The sequence below is a fragment of the Solenopsis invicta genome, chromosome 3 (assembly GCF_016802725.1).
Source record: "Solenopsis invicta isolate M01_SB chromosome 3, UNIL_Sinv_3.0, whole genome shotgun sequence".
Taxonomy (NCBI): domain Eukaryota; kingdom Metazoa; phylum Arthropoda; class Insecta; order Hymenoptera; family Formicidae; genus Solenopsis; species Solenopsis invicta.
In genome coordinates, this window is record NC_052666.1 from 11221693 (window position 1) to 11239589 (window position 17897).

The 17897-nt window shown below is 37.8% G+C and overlaps 2 protein-coding genes across 2 annotated transcripts; one reads left to right on the top strand and one right to left on the bottom strand.

Moving 5' to 3' along the window:
• Positions 1-520: 520 nt before the first annotated feature.
• On the bottom strand, positions 521-6886 carry LOC120357268. Its single transcript, XM_039447397.1, has 6 exons — positions 6118-6886; positions 5914-6033; positions 5734-5811; positions 5586-5657; positions 5165-5506; positions 521-4898 (listed from the first exon to the last, which is right to left on the bottom strand). Exons 1-6 carry the CDS (start codon positions 6422-6424, stop codon positions 655-657), a joined length of 5163 nt encoding a protein of 1720 aa, XP_039303331.1. The 5' UTR covers positions 6425-6886; the 3' UTR covers positions 521-654.
• A 17-nt stretch (positions 6887-6903) lies between these two features.
• LOC120357269 lies at positions 6904-8457 on the top strand. The gene is made up of 2 exons (XM_039447398.1): positions 6904-6983; positions 7145-8457. Exon 2 carries the CDS (start codon positions 7349-7351, stop codon positions 8168-8170), a length of 822 nt encoding a protein of 273 aa, XP_039303332.1. The 5' UTR covers positions 6904-6983; positions 7145-7348; the 3' UTR covers positions 8171-8457.
• The last annotated feature ends 9440 nt before the right edge of the window (positions 8458-17897 follow it).

The window sequence follows — 17897 nt, forward strand, 5'->3', positions numbered from 1 at the left end:
TGCGAAATGATTGACTCGATTCCGGTGCGCTGCTTCAAAAACAAAAAAGAAAAAATGGCGGTCGATGCTGATAATAATACTAATCGTCGACAATATCGATATTAATAATTCGCGGAGTTGAAATTTCGAAGGCAGAGATAAGCGCATCAACGCGGCGGCGGCGGCGGCGGCGGCGTTCGCGCGCTCGCGTGAGCGTACCCCCGCTGGTACGTTAGCCAACCGCGGCCAACAACGAGCTGATCCGTGCCGCGGCGCGGGGTACATACAGGCTTATCCCACTCACTTAGCGCTTAGGTCGGCATCGTTTTAATGAGCTGATAGACGATGCCGCTGGGGAGGGGGAAAATAATTCACGAAAAAGAAACAAGGGAAAAAGTACACGGGAAACAAAACAGGATTCGGATTGGAAATGTATAAGAAAATTTTTTATGAAAAATTAATTAAAATGTTTTTTATTTTAGCACGTTTTTGTCCTAATTTTATATTGTAAAAATATTTACATTTTATATTTTACAATGCTAAAACTAATGAATGACTTATGCTTAATACGTTTTTATAGAATTTTTACAATGATACTTATACGCTGCGGACGGAAAAATTGACGACTCGAAACTTAAATTTAAGCGAGAACAAAGCTCGAGTAAGAAAAGATGATTATTCGACAAAACCGTATGGAACCGAATAACGATTATTAATAAATCTGCGCTTTACCAATACCGCCGAACATGTTTTCCTCTCTTCTCTTGTTACAATTTCGTGAAAAGCATTGCGACGAATTGCATTAAAGCGCAGATTTATCACGGGTTCCCTTCCACGGTTTTCTTTATCTTCTCCTTCCTCTTGCCTTTCTCTTTCTAATATTAAATTTCTTATACTATGGAAATTTACAAATCTAGAATTATTATAATTTAAAGTTATTCCTTTCACTTTACAAGTTTCACGAGTGATTCCATCCGCTGTACGAACCACATACGCATAAAATTTTGGGCCTCCCGACACAAACGACTCGATGTAGCTACCGTTGCCGTAGCTCTCGAGTTCATCCGTCATGTCGCCCAGAAAATTCCCAGTACGTGGTTCGTACTCGTTTGGATCACCACTACTCAAATATATAACAGAATCGGTATCGCAATATAATACGCGTCTATTTAACTTTTCTAAATAATCATACAATTTTAACCTAGCTTGTGCCGTCGTGTATGCCGCGATCACAACGTTGGTAATCGGAGAAGCTACGATTGCCTCTTCTCGCAGTCGCCACGAGACATACAATACCTCGTCGTTGACTGGTAATATGTCAGTTATTTCGTGCTCAGGGCTAGTGAGCAAAGTTGCGAAACGCTGAGGCGATTCTACGATCTCGGTACTAGGAAGATTCGATCGTTGGCCGAATTTTCCCCAGAAGGAATTTAAACAGAGCTTCGCGACCGAGCGCAAGCCAGGATTACGTGAGATGTTGTTTCTATCGAGTGTAATACCTTCGATTTCCTCATATTCACGAAGGTATCGTGCTTTACTCTCGTCATCTACACATTCGCTCGGCCATCCACTAGCTTCCTGCTTTAATTGCAAAAAGGAATTTATATATCCGGTGAACAATCCGCCCTGCCGCGTATCGCGATCGTAGCGAGCAACTTTGTATTGCCAAATTTCATTTACTTGCCTCACAAGATAGCCTTTCTCGATGGCTTTACGTAATTCGCATGATACCCAAGTACCCTCGAATTCACGTTCGTCAGGATGTTCGTGAGTGCACGCGGACTGCGAGAACATTTCGCAGCAACTCCGGCACAACGCAAACAGCAATTTTCCGCGCACACGATACGGGAGTACCGGGTGAAAGAGATTGCGCGGTGGGAGTACTCGACAACGTACAAGACCTTCGACCGGGTCGAAATTATATCCTGGTCCGTCGCCGATTAACGACGAGCATTCCGCTCCGATATAGATTTCAGGGTGGCCGATCGGAAAAACGCCCGTCTTTAATACGTAAGGATACAGAGAACACACGTCCACGTAACGTATTTTCTCCGTGTACCCCGCTACTTCGAGTCGAGTTACGATATTTTCCGTGCGGCCACCAAAAAACGCGTCACGCGGATCGAGAGGCGCAGATTTTAGTATAGGGTGATGTTCGAGAAAATTACGCATCTCGTTATTTACCGTCATCTCTCGGTCGAAAGCGCACTCCCATTTTTCAATCACCTGATATCCTTGCCGGCGAAGACGCCATGTCGTTGCGATAGTTCGTTCGTAACGCGTTTCTATCGTATCGTCGCGGTTAGCAGTTGAAAGCTTACTGTCACGATTCACTTGGAAGCAAGTAAGACAACCGTGCCAGAAGCACCCGTGAAATTGGAGAACGAAACGCTGAGTTTCAGTCCCCAATTTTGTCTCGTAATATCCGTCTACGTAGCTACCGCCGATTAAACGCTCGCGACCTCGCCCGGCATGGTTTATGGGATGACCGAGCTCACGCTCCTTCCACACTAACCATTGTAAAGCTTTGCGCGATTGTCTATCGGCGTTTCTGTATCCGCCCGGCGGGATGATTCCTATTTCCCCCTCGCGAAGAAAGTTTTTTCGAAAAACTTTCATACACGTGGAAGCGATAGTCGTGCATTCTTCGAAAGGACACACACCGCCGCGCTCTAAAAATATTTTTTGGAAAGCTACACAAGCACGTCGTAAAATATCTACGTCATTTCGACAATAACGTACGATCTCGCGCTGGAAGTCGAAGATGACATTTTTATTTGTCATTTCCGTATGCCATGCAAGAAATCGCTCGCGCTCATCGGGTTTCATTTGATCGGGAGAATAAAATCGAGTCTCGGGTAATGGACCGACATACGATTGATTCTCCACAGTGTTAAATAAATGCGGAAAAATGCCTTTATCTGCCGTATCCCTTAGCCCGAAAGCTTTAGGTAGATCAGATAATCGCATCGGCATATAATTAACGCTGTCGATGAATTTTGTATGACCGATCGTCATCACGATAATCTTCGTCCCGTTCAGAATTATCCGTGGCTTTTCCGTTATTAACGATTTTTCGACTAGATATTTTAAAATAAATTGCGCGTCGAACGCCTTTGCGTTGTGAGCGATACAAATAATACTTTTAAAATGTTTTGTCGGCCGTGTCACAAACTCTATAAACTGCTTTACCGGGTCGATATTAAATACAAATTCGCGCGTTCCGCACCAGCGACATCGCACCGTCATGTCGTCTATAGCCACGCAAGCAGCGCAAATTTGCTGTGCTACGCAGAGAGTCGGAACGTGTAACTTTACGTTCTCGGTTCCTTCGTACGTCTCGTCCTGCCGCGTTTCAAAATCGTAAAACACGAATGCGACAGCTCCCTTGACTTCATTGTCGTTCTCACCCTCGAGGTCATTAGCGTTTCTTTGCGCCTCTTCACGTATCGCCGCAGCACTCGTACCCTCTCCAGGGTCTTCAGCTTCGACTCTGCGTCGAAGAGGTTGCATAAAACACAAATGATTCACGGGTTGCTGAGAACGACATATCCTACAATAGGCGCTATTACATTCGTGCCGCAAGCTTGATTTTATAAATCGCCCACAATTGTTACAAATTTTAACCGAATGGCAAACAGTTGATTTTCCTTCATAAGATTTTTCGGTACGATGACGCTCGAAACATGAATTTCCGAAGAACGTACGATTACACGTATCGCACCTGACTTTCTCCGCGTCGTGATGTTCACACGAGGGTATAGCGTAGCAGCGTGGGCATCTTTTAGAGCAACGATGCCCTCTGATGGGGCGATAACCAACGTTACACGCTACGCAATATCCACCTTGCGAACCCGCAGCGGCTTTTAAATTTAAAATGGTATTATAATGACGTCTACCCTCATAATACATAATATTTAAGCAATGATTCGGTTCGCGTTCTAGTGAGGCGAGTATCGTACGCCCATCGTAGATTAGGTTCCCCCCGCGTCCGAAATCTTTAAAACCGTAAACCATTATTGCCAGATTTTCAGCGGCGAGATACCGTTGGAATTGTTGGATTTCGTAAATCCCACATCCCTCCTCCGGTATCACGATACCGGCGTTCATCGTTAATTTTAACGCTAAATCGCGTTGTAGCGAGGAACGTCGGAATCTTACGGCTTCCCACATTTCGTGACGCGGCCCCGTCCGAAGATTTCCACGTTCGCAGTGGATTCGTGCGGCTACAAGTGAACGAGGAAAGCATAAATTATCGTCATTTACTATTTCCAATATCGATCGTTTGACGACATCCTCACGCGTCAATGGATTCGATACCCTTCCACGCCCCACCGGTACTGCGACATTGAAAACCCTGATGTTAAAAGTTTCCGTGACTTCAATTCCGCCGTTGCTTTGCGCTACCGAACTTACGAGTTCCCATATGTCCGTGTAAGTCAAGTCGCGCGCCGGGCGAAACGACAATCCCGCCGATCCGAGCGTCAAACTTTCGGAATTGAAAGATAGTCCTACGTAATCCGTCGGTTCACTTGAGCTTATCGCGTACGCATGGATTTCGCGGAACGCGTTTTCTAGCCAACGCACGGTATTGGCACCATGTGGCACTGGACGTATCGCGAAACTCGCCTCTCTCCCGAGTATAGCAAAATTCCTAAATCTACGCGCGTTTTCCGTCTGCAGCTCTATATAATTAAATCTATCACCAACCCGCTGCTGTTGTTGTTGCTGCGACTGCTGCTGCTGCGATTGTGGGTCTTGCTCCTGTTGCTGAGAATGTTGCGACTGTGGTTGCTGCGACCGATGTTGCTGCTGTTGAGGTCTTTGGTCGGCTACATTCTCCGCAGTATTGTGGAGAAATTCTTCCCCACTAGCGTTTCTTCCAATTACAGCTTCAGCAAGTCCAGCGCCAGTTTGAACTGAAAGATGAAATATTTTTATTAATCATTGCTGTCTTATATTCTGTTTTATTTTTTCTTTTCTTTTTTACTAATACGCGAAAACGCCGACAAAAGATATAATATACTAACTAACTCACCAAGTTACCCCGCGATATTTCCCCGCCCAGTGATATTAATTATGCCCTCCATGGTAAGGTATTGGCATAATGTATATCATCTAAAATTATTTTGTTTTATATTACTTCGAAATAAAATAATTTAATAATAATATTAATAATAATTACCATCATACTCTGGCGAAGCAACTCTGACTTCTCTTTCTTCGGCGTCATTTTCTATTTCCGCCTCCTCTTCATTATCCTCCACTTCACCGCCTTCATCCGATTCCTCTTCATCTCCTTCTTCCTCATCTTCCATCGCTTCCTGCTCTTCTTCTTCTTCTTCTTCTTCTATTTCATTTTCCTCTTCTTCTTGATCTTCTGCCTCCTCTTCCTCCTCTTCCTCATCTTCGTCTGTATCCCCCTCCTCATCTTCTCTTAATGCTTCTTCTTCGGTTTCCTCCTCTTCCTCCTCCTGCGTCGCTCTTTCCTCTCTTTCTTCTTCATCCTCCGTCTCGTTTGCTTGCACTAAAAATAATATTTTTTGTTATTAATTATGCTAAATAACTATATGTTAGTTTCTCCAAGTCTATTTTTTAAAACTTACCTGGAGTAAATATAGCCTCATCGGCTGAGGATGGAACTCTGTCAAAATTATCTCGAGTATCCTCGTCGTCATCTAAATATATAATAACAATTGTTATTATTATTATTATTATTACAATAACTTTATAACACGATATTTTTAAATTTACCTGATGATTCACCGACGGGGGTGTATCGAGGTGATGGTGGCTCCGCAACTAAGTCCGCGATTTCAATTCGTGGTCTTCCTAGAAAATTTTCTATATTTAATATTTGATAAAACTGAGAATATTTAATTTTCTCCACGAGACGATGCGTGTCTCATGCTTACTGTACGTAGAGTTACTTACGGGCTGCTACGGCACCTTGAAGCTCCTCTTCTGCGCGTCGTCGTCTCGCCCCGTAGTTTCGCTCAAGAGGCGCCGCACGACGAGGCGGTAGCGGCTCAACCCTGGCTACGTGTCTTACAACTGTAAAAATAAATATAATTAAATAATATCTAAAAACACTTACATTAATACGGTCAATTTTAAATTTACATCAAATTTACTTACCTTCTCTTTGACGCAAGAAGTCAGCTATATGACCCCCCGCATCATTTTCAAAAAACGCTTTATTCTGTTGTCGCGTTTCAACGTGACGTCGAATTATATTTTCCAACGTCACGTTGCCATTACAGTGCCCCAGCCTGTGCATAACACATAGCAATGTGCTGGAGCACTCCTTAGCGAACTTGTCGAACAATGCGTAGTTCGACGCGTCATTGTCACGCGCTATCTTCTTAAAATAGTGACCCTTCACTATTTTATTATTAAAATTACACGCCACGATAAAAAATTTAACAATATCGTCGCGCAACATTTTCACTATTTTCACTTTTTCACTCGCAATAAAAATTGCACTTACAACGTTTGTCGTACTACAACGAAAAACTCTCGACTTATAACTGGAGAGTACGAAAGCCGAACTAACGCTTAGCTTTCGTGAAACTTAACATTTATACGCTGCATCTTCCAAATATTTCAAAAGCGAGGAAAAAGAAAATGAATTTATCTCGACAACTCAGCCTTCTTTCGAATTCTGATTTTTCTAGTTAGTCCTATCTACTGTTCTGTTTTATTGCTAGACAAAACCCTCGTTTCGTAGATTCATCTTATAGTAGATAATGTTTCCTATTCTTTGATTAGAAAAAAATCATACTCTTGTCAAAAGTTGACATTTGAAAAAAATCAGGCTAAAAGCCAAACCTTAAAAATTCTTCTAACAAAAGCATATTTTTGACATTCTTTCCTGTCGATAAAACGAAAGGCTCGATAAAAGTTTAATCTTTGACTCCTTATCTAGAAAAAATCACGCTCACCGCAAAGGATGATATTTTTGATAACGGAAGTGAAGGAAGTCATTTATCTGGAAAAAGTCAGTAAGTGTAAGTTATCACATGTCCGAACAACTTATCGTAAGTGCGCACGCTCACGTCTTTGTCGTATTAGACATATCCTCGTGATATTTTAAATCATATCGCTGTAAGATTATTTCTCTTAGAAAATTTAGAAAAATTTAAAAATGTTTTTAATTTTTTAGCTGCGCGCGCAGACTCGTGTCTATATTGTTGCAACGTCGCAAACAGAGTCGACGTGGTCAACGATACCCCGTACTGAAAATCATTCAAGTCTCCTCGTTCGAAGTGTTAACTTCGTTAGAGAGTAACCTTGTGTTTTTATTACTGTTAGTCCTGTTACTTTTCATCAGTTTCGCCGTTCGATAGAACAAAGTAAAAAGAAGAAGATGGCTAACCAGCAAGCTAGTAATAACTCTGCAAAGCGAACAGGGATTCCCGATATCAGCGAGATGCATAACGACGAGAGGAGAAGCGAACGCTTTCCCATGTTACTGACAACAACGTATGGACTCAACAATTCACATACGAAAAGGATACTCGTGGGACTGCAAACTACTAAAAAGGGAATCTTTGAGCCTGTAGTGAAATTAAGCGGGAGCAACGCTGACGGAGTATATTTTGATGCGGAATCGTGGCTGCAATTTCAAGAAAACATGGGAGTTATGAGCGACTACTTGAACGCGAATAACAAATTCAAACCGGAACCTGTAGTAATAAAAAATATCTCAGTCATCTTTACCTCATCCTACGGGTCAAAGTCGCTATTGTTGACGTACAAGGAGAAAGAAAAGTCAGATTCTGCGGAAAATACCAACGAGGAGGGCGAAGATTCAGCACCACCGATGAAGAAACGGAAACTCTATGCCGTAGCAATCGTGATGCAGAAAACTACCTTCCTGGGCTTGGAGAACGTAATGAAGTGCGTGGATGCTTATTTAGAACATTTAAAAACTTTAAGCAATATCGTCAACGAGTGCGCTCACTATTTAATCAAAGAAATAGAATTGAAACTTCCGAAAAGTTACGTAGATCGCGATATTATAAAACTAACGTTAAAAGGAAACTATAGTGAAATCGAACGCGATGTACGTACTCAAATTAAGGATTTAACTTTTCTTGATATGTACTTTAATATAATATTTTTAGAAATAACTTTACTGCGCTTCGACGAAATCGTCCATATAATTCTGTCAAATCACAGGTCATAATTTGTACAATTTCATGATATAAACGCACTCTTTTGCAGCGTCATATTTAATCATGCATTTTTTAAAAAGTATAAATCTTCGTATGATTAATGTAAGAATAATAATAAATAGTTTGTAAGATTGATGTAACAATAATAATAGTTTCCACAAATTTTTTCTTTATAATAAAAGAAAATGCGTGATGAAACCATCTATTCAATCATGTAACTTAAAAATGTAAGAATATACTCGTAGATGTATGAAAAAAGTTGAATGTTTCAATAAATACTCTTTTGTAACTTTAAAAACCGAATTATTTTTTCACTCGACCTACCTAACGCCAAGACTCTATCTCCTGTACGTAGTAACGCTAAAATCGTAAAGTGCTTCCTTTTGATAATTATCTTTTTCTAAACGTACCATACCTTTGAAAGCATATGTATATCGTAAAAGGCGCTTCCGTCCTTTCTATCGTAATTTTCAGATAAGACCTTTCGACTTCTCAGGCCTCTTTTACCCGTTCCGCAATTTGCTGCTAAATTTTTCCCAAAATACCTGTTTTTCAACCAATCCGCTCCTGGGGCAGCCGTGGGGGAAACCAATAAGCACACTCTAATTCCTCCCGGAGCCATCCCCTTTACTTCCCAATAAAAACGCTCCTGATATCGTCAGGTCTTCCCCGCCCCTCCCCCCGGTCCTGATATCGTCAGGTCCTCCACGCCCCGCTCCAAATTTCGTCAGACCCTCCCCTCCACTTGGCCCTTTTACTGCTAGCGCGTCTCCCTACCCCCACCATTTCACTGATAAGACTGGCGCCAGTGACGTCATTTGTTTTGACGCCCCATGGCTAACCATATACTACTAATATTTCAGAATATTATTTTGCTAAATCAGTAATATTCAACTAATATTATATTTAAAGTTATAAAGGTCTCACACAACTTAATAGTTAAAAAATGAAGGGCAAATGAGAGTTAACGTAGTTGGTGCGTGTTGATAATTTTTCTTGTTTATTAACGAATAAACATTAATAGTGTACGAACGTTTCGATCCGAGTTTGGATCATCTTCAACGAAAAAACACTAATGATAACTTCCTCTACATCACATGGTGTTGTCTAATGTATTTTTGTTATTTGTAGTGAAGAGAAAAAATTCATAAATAGCACGCAAAATTAGACATCAAAAGCGTCGACCTTATCACGGTTAAATTAACATTAATAAAACAGGATGATTACAGGTTTCTCAAATTCGATCGTTAAAACAGTACTTATCAGTGTAATGGTCACAACAGAAATGATCATTGACAAGTACTATTATAATGCTCGAATTCAAGAAATCTGTAATCATCGCGTTTTATTAATGTTAAGTTAACTGTGTTACCGTCGATGCTTTTGATGCCTAATTTCCGTGCTATTTATGAATTTATTCTCCTCGCATCGCATGACAAAAATATATTTGACAACGCCATGTGATGCGAACGAAGTTATTATTACTGTTTCTTTCGCTGAGTATGATCCAAACTCAGATCGAAACGTTTGTACACTATTTATATTTATTCGTTAATAAACAAAAATAATCAACACGCATCAACAACCACGTTCATTCTCATTTGCCCTTCGTCTTTTATTTATTAATGTTATATTTGTTATTATGGTTATTCCGCGTGAAGCGAATTAGTCATTTATTAGAATTTTTAAAATTTAGTACATTGACAGTGCTCTAGGAGATAAAATTTTATGTAAAAAAATTTTATTTTTATTGCAAAATAAAAGTTATTATTATTATTATTAAAATAAAAATTATTAAAATAATAATTATTATTATCATTATAATTAAATTATTATTTCTTAAAAATATACATTATTAATATTATTATTTTTCATCCATTTATCGCAATAGAAAATCGGCATTGAAAAAATGATAAAATATTTTTAGCACCTATAGCGTCTTTTATGAAAGAATTGTCAAGTTTTTTGTACTTATTTTGAGTGTTATTTTCTTACTAACTTATATACACACACACACACACACACACACACATATATATATATATATATATATATATGAATAATTGTAGGTATATATTAATTATGCATCACGAATAATTTTTTTATTATTATTTATATATACATATCTATCTATATATACCGGGTGTCCCAGACCACCCGTCCCACCCGATTTTTTCGTAAACGCGACATTTTAAAGAAAAATGTTTCAGACAAAAGTTGTAGGGTTTTAAAAGATCTATTTACTGATTTTATCAGTTTGACCTTGGATGGCGTCGCCAAGGTCAGATCAAAATAACATTAACTTTTTTAAATAGGACACCTCATTTTTGGTTCCAGAATCTAATAGCTGGTGTCAAGACCTTTCCAAAACACTATAAGAAAGTTTATTTTTGTTGAGTACTTTCCGAGTTGTGAGGCTTGAAAGTTACGGTGTACTGTTACCTTCAAGCGTCATAACTCGGAAAGTCCTTAACCAAAATAAACTTATTTATAGTGTTTTGGAAAGCTCTCGAAATCGACTACAAGAAAATGCAATGAAAAATATACCTGTTTCAGACCACCCGTCCCACCCTTTTAAAACGTAGGGATGTGCTTGTACAAAAAAATGGCTCAGACAAAATTTGCATGATTTCGAGGGATCAACCTGATGATGATCTTGAATTCGACCTTGAGATCGATCTTGGGCATAAAGGTATAAGTCAAAGTAACATTTTTAAAATGTAAAAACGAAATAATCGGTGCCGCCTGTAGGTATTAGCGTTACCTAAGGTGTACCACGTGTAGGTAACAAGATCGTACTTACACCTTATCGTGGTGCTTTTTTAAGGTGGTTCCCCTCGCCGTCACCTTTGTCGGGGTGCTTTCATAAGGTGATTCCCCTTGCCGTCACCTTTGTCGGGGTGCTTTCATAAGGTGGTTCCCCTTGCCGTCACCTTTGTCGGGGTGCTTTTTTAAGGTGGTTCCCCTCGCCGTCACCTTTGTCGGGGTGCTTTCATAAGGTGGTTCCCCTTGCCGTTACCTTTGTCGGGGTGCTTTCATAAGGTGGTTCCCCTTGCCGTCACCTTTGTCGGGGTGCTTTTTTAAGGTGGTTCCCCTCGCCGTCACCTTTGTCGGGGTGCTTTCATAAGGTGGTTCCCCTTGCCGTCACCTTTGTCGGGGTGCTTTCATAAGGTGGTTCCCCTTGCCGTCACCTTTGTCGGGGTGCTTTTTTAAGGTGGTTCCCCTCGCCGTCACCTTTGTCGGGGTGCTTTCATAAGGTGGTTCCCCTTGCCGTCACCTTTGTCGGGGTGCTTTCATAAGGTGGTTCCCCTTGCCGTCACCTTTGTCGGAGTGCTTTTTTAAGGTGGTTCCCCTCGCCGTCACCTTTGTCGGGGTGCTTTCATAAGGTGGTTCCCCTTGCCGTCACCTTTGTGCATACGCATGTTGTTCAGTCTCGATGTTCAAAATGTCCACCACGTGCATTTATACAGGCTGTTACCCTACTTTGAAAATCATCCGTCGCCCGACGAATTTCGTCAGTATCTAGAGACTGAATGACTTGTCGAATTCTGTTTTTCATATCTTCTGCAGTCGTAGGTCGTTCGCGGTATACAAGGTCTTTTATTCGTCCCCACAAATAATAATCTAAAATTGTAAGGTCCGGTGATCGTGGTGGCCAATTATGTGGACCATGTTTACCTATCCATCGGCCGCGAAATATGCGGTTCAGTTGATGACGAGCAATGACAGACGTGTGGGCGGGACATCCATCCTGTTGAAACCACATATTTAGACGTAATTGGAGTGGAATATCTTCAAGTAAACGTGGAAGTTCGTTTTCGAGTAAATCGGCGTATAAAAAACGGTTTAAATTCTCTTGAAAGAAAAATGGTCCCACGATATGCGTATCAACAATTCCGCATCAAACATTGACTTTCCAGATACGTTGATGATCCATTTCTCGATACCAATGTGGATTCTCTTGTTCCCAATAACGAAAATTATGTGTGTTTATTTCGCCGTCACTTTTAAAGGTGCACTAATCAGAAAATAAAATACTTCTATGGAAATTAGGTAATTGTTGAGTAATCCAATTACAGAATATCAGTTTTTGTCTATGATCGTTCAATGTCATGGCCTGGTGAAGTGACATTCGATATGGATGGAATGAATTTTCACGAAAAATTCGACTGATCGTGCTTCGACTTATTCCACTATCTCTTGCTCGTCGCTTTAAAGAATCATTCGGGGTTACAAAGGCAGATGCAATTACATCAGGTGCTCTTACTGAACGAACTGATCGATGAATTTGCCTTCTCTTATTATGATCCGGCTGAACAATACCTTTTACAATTATTCGACGTTGTAAGCGACTGAAAACTTTGCGCGAATGTGGTGTATGATCGGGATATTCATTTCGCCACATTATTTCAGCTGCTCGAAAACTTCCAGCTCTACCCAAAACTGACATCATTAACGCAGCTTCTTCGTTCGGGTAAGGCATAACTACAAATTACGCTTACGACCGGGTTGCTTATTAGAAAACGTGAATTGGTGACGAGTTGCGTAATATTATGAATTCTAAGCAATGACTTTTAGGAGTGGTATGTAAGGGTGCTTTTTCGTGAAAATTACTTTATTGCTACAATAATCAACATTAAATGAAGATTAATATTAATAAATCAAGAATAAACGGCATCATAGAGCTGTACCGAATGTTAGAGATCTCGGTAATTAGGTATCTTCAAAACTCTACGCGTAGGACTATAGGTACACGCACCGGCAGAAATGGTGTCTCTCGACGCTAGCGCTCGGCTGCCGCACACACGCGGAGCCGCGCTCGTACGTGTGTCTAGGCTGCGCGGCGACGATCGGGGTGCGGGCGGAAAGTGGTGGGGGGCTTTACGATAGTGCATCCTCCTCGCTCGACGCTGGGTCGAGAGAGAAAGCATTATTCAACGTGATACCATGGGCGAAGTCGGTGTCCTCTGCTTATATTTTTCATTGCATTTTCTTGTAGTCGATTTCGAGAGCTTTCCAAAACACTATAAATAAGTTTATTTTGGTTAAGGACTTTCAGAGTTATGACGCTTGAAGGTTACAGTACACCGTAACTTTCAAGCCTCACAACTCGGAAAGTACTCAACAAAAATAAACTTTCTTATAGTGTTTTGGAAAGGTCTTCACACCAGCTATTAGATTCTGGAACCAAAAATGAGGTGTCCTATTTAAAAAAGTTAATGTTATTTTGATCTGACCTTGGCGACGCCATCCAAGGTCAAACTGATAAAATCAGTAAATAGATCTTTTAAAACCCTACAACTTTTGTCTGAAACATTTTTCTTTAAAATGTCGCGTTTACGAAAAAATCGGGTGGGACGGGTGGTCTGGGACACCCGGTATATATATATATATATATATATATATATATATATATATATATATATATATCTCAAATTGTTTAGCTAAGCTGTGCGGTGTTGCCGGCTTGTCCTGTAATGAGAGAAAGCAAGAAAGAAAAAAACGCTCGAGAAAGAAGAGGATAGGTCAAGAAAGAAAGAGACCGCTTGAGAGAGAAAGAGCTTCTTTCCCCCTCACTAGTCGCGTCGCAAATAAGTCGGCAACACCGCACAGCTTAGCGAAACGATTTCAGATTTTTGTCTTGCGGAACCGAGTCGCAAGGCGAGCGCGACACACACACACACACACGCGTGCACACGCGCGCACACGCGCACACGCGCTATAAAAAATTATTTGTGATACATAATAATAATATACATAGAATTATTCATATATATAAATTCGTAGGAAAACCTCGATAACACTCGAAATAAATGTTAATTATATTTATAATGTTTGATGTTTGATACTTTTATGTTCCTACTATTTCGTTTATTATTGATTGATACATACATATTAAATAACACAAAATTTACAAGTTACTAATACTACTAAAATAGTTATTTAGCAATAGAAAAACTAAAATTCTTTCGGGTAGCGCGTCTGCTGTGCTCAGAATCGACAGTTTTTTTCACACATAGAGAACGTGTTCTTTTTCTCGAAACATAACAGTCTCGAAATTTCTTTCTACGTTGTAGGAAAATTCAAAATAAAAATAAAAATAATTTGTTTCAATTTTACACTTTCTCAGTAATTGTTAAAAAATTGTTTCAAGGTTTGTTATTACATAAACACTGAAAGAAAATCTTTTTTTGCAGTGTTCCATTCTTCTCTTTTTTCTATAACATCTTCGGCGGAAATGACACAAGAGAAAATTAGCATTATTAGCATAATTAAAAACTCAACTTATACAGTTGAGTTTTTAAACAAACCACATATCTGGATAATAAAGAAAAAATAAAATAAATTGGTTCTAGTATTAATTACTAAATAATAAAATTAAAAATTTATTGATATGTCACCTAATTTTGTTAATTTGAAATTACATAACTTTTAACTTTAACTCCTTTTCGGAACACATTAACTTTAATTTGTTAACTTTATCCTTAATTAATTTATCGATGTAAAAGAAACTGTAAAAATAATTCATTTCCACATAAAAAACAATATTTTCGTTCTTATTTCATCTAAACTTAATTATCAAAAAATAATAAATGATTTGTTTAATGTTTATAAATAGTTTGCGTAATCTAACTTTAAAATTTATGAATTTTGATTTTAATATTTTTATTTCTAATATTAACTGTTAATTTAACTTTCATTAATTTGATCTTAACTTAATTTAATAGAGAAAAGTGAATATTACTTATCCAAATATGGTTTATATCTTGAATGTTACTATTAAGAAAATCTTTGGAAAAAAATTGTATTTCTTCAGACCACTGTCAATGTGAAAAATATAAAAAAATTTCTGAGAAATAATCCGCTTACGGAATAATTCTACTAGAGATTTATATTACAAAATATTAATATCAAGATAAAATGTTAAATATAAGAAATTTGACTCGTGAAAATGTAAATATATAGATAGAAACAAATACGAGTGGCTAATACAAGTCAGACGGGTAAACGGTGCGCAATAGTGTCAAAGAAAATATGTAATCACATAAGTTTGATCACATTAATTTAATGGTGTAAATAGTGAAACGTTTTCTTTGACAGTATCTATTGCGCACCGTTTACCGAGCCTGACTCGTATTTGCCGTTGTTTTAATTATATTTATAAAATGTGAATATTATTGTAAAATATAGTAACACACACACACACACACACACACACATACACAACCGTTTGTAATTTCAGGAATGCTTGCAATCTTTCTTTTTTACATTACAAAAAATAAAAAATAATCAACATTTTTTATACATACACAATTAATTACACATTTTGCTCTTTTCTTGTAACTCTACGTTATTCTCTAAATCTGAATCAGTGGATAATCACTAATTATGAATGCCAAATATACTATGCCCCTGGATAATCAGTGATTATTCATTAATTCAGATTTAAAGAGTATACGTTAAAAATAATACATTTCATATTATATTAGAGTTTTTATATTATTGCGATGTGTATATATATATACTATACACACGCAAGCACGCGCGCGCGCACGCACGCACGCACGCACGCACGCACGCACGCACGCACGCACGCACACACACACACATATATACCAACTTTTCAAAAAACATTTTAAAGTTTTACAAATTTACTTTTAATTATTTATGATTCTTTTTCCATTATGTTTAATGAGCGAGTTTTTTTTGTGGAGATACTGTTGCAAGTCTTTTTGTTTCTTATAGCCAAAAAGAAATTTACAATACAAATTTATGCAAATTTTTAAAAATAAATGTTAAAAAATTGCGATTCTTATCTAAAAATTAAAATTATATCGCGAAATTTTGTCAATCTATAATATAAATCAAAGTCTTTGTAAAGTAGTATTTTAAAAAATTTGTATTATTCTTTTTTTCCATGCAACTAAAAAGTAAAACAGCTTGTCATACTTATCGTTTCATGAGAAGCATAAAAATTGGAAGCATTCTTAAAATTACAATCACTTATGTGTACCTTTGTGTGCATGTGTCTGTGTGTGTGTGTGTGTTTGTGTGTCAAACAAAAACATGTTTGTTACATGCTCGTTATACCACCATACTGTATGTTGAATTTTTTTCGTTGAATGTAACCTATTCAATTAATTATAACAAATGTAATGTAGGAGAAAAATAAAGCAGAAGCTCTAATATGTGATAGTGAGCATGTAACATATCACTTATGATAATTTTAACGAGTAACATTATTAAAGTACTAACCTCTTAGCCCATGCTCCTTTCCTACGCAATCTATGCTTAGAGAGAGGTTTCATGTTCTTCCAATAATTTCGTCCCATTTTGTTGCAACGTAAACACACTATAAATTATCTCTACTTATAAACACTTCACTACTTCACTACTTTACTGTCAATAATACTATCGCAACGATACTGTGAAGACGAGTTACTGCACGAATTACTGCACGGATTGACTCGTCTCGCGTCGATGCTGTTTTATTGCGCGGGAAACATCACGCAGTAGATAATATCAGCGCACAGGGCAGTCCGCTGACTATACTACTGAAAAGTAAACGAACTCTCTAACGCACCGATATTATATTACAAAATGCTTCCAGATTATTAAGTCAAACTTAGATAACACAACTCATCTCTAAACAAAATAAACACGCATTTTTATAAACATTAAATATTTGATAAAATAAATGATTTTGAGTGGAGAAGTAAAACAAAATTTATAAGGTAAGAAATATAGATATTTACAAGTAATATTATGTATATTACAAACTGTAGAGCCTCCCGATGCTCGCCAAATTCTTATGCATACAAGATTATAATTTTTCTGCCACATTTTGTCATAAAATTTAATAAATGTTCTATTAGGGATAACCCTACTAACTTTCATATATGAATAATACTAAATATATTAATATTTAAATAATGATACATACATATGTATTAAATACTCTTTTTTTTATTGATTTATATACATGTAACTTGTAGGACAATAATGCGCCGCGCGTTACATCACCAATCGCCAATTTAGCTTGACGATTCAACATCAGAAATCATATGTATATGCAAAAAGAACTCGTAACAAAAGAGGATAGCTCAAGAGGGAAGGAGAACGCTTGAGAGAAGAAAACATAAAAGTTCCCTCTTCACCGCAGCTCGCCTCCTCTCCATCGCGAGCCTCGCGACTGGACTGGTGCCGCTTTTCTTCTCTGTCAAATGATCTCTTTCCCACTCTATTTTCTTTTATCTCGATCTGTCTCGTTGTTATCGATTCTATGAGATTTTATATTATAATTTTATATAATTTTAATATTTGTTTATACATTTTTGAGAAAATGACAAAATATTTTTGGCACCTATAATATTTTTACGGAAAAAGAATGTCAAATTAGTCTCATAGCTTGCGTGGATAAATGCATAACTAGCATGCTGTAGGTTGCAGGTTTGATTCTTCAGCACAAAATTTTTTTTCGTTAAATCTTGTATTTAAAAAAAATAAAGAAATTGAAGAATGATTTTTTTATTATTAATTATATTGATGTTTTTAAAACAGTAACTGTAAATTTTCATATCATTTTTATGTCTTTTGATTTATTAAAACATTTTAATTTAATTCATATATAAAATTGAGTAAAGATTTTTTAAATTACTATGTATATAAAATGTATACCATATTGAATTATGTTATACAAAATACATTATTAAAGAAAAAATTACGAAAATAAAAAAA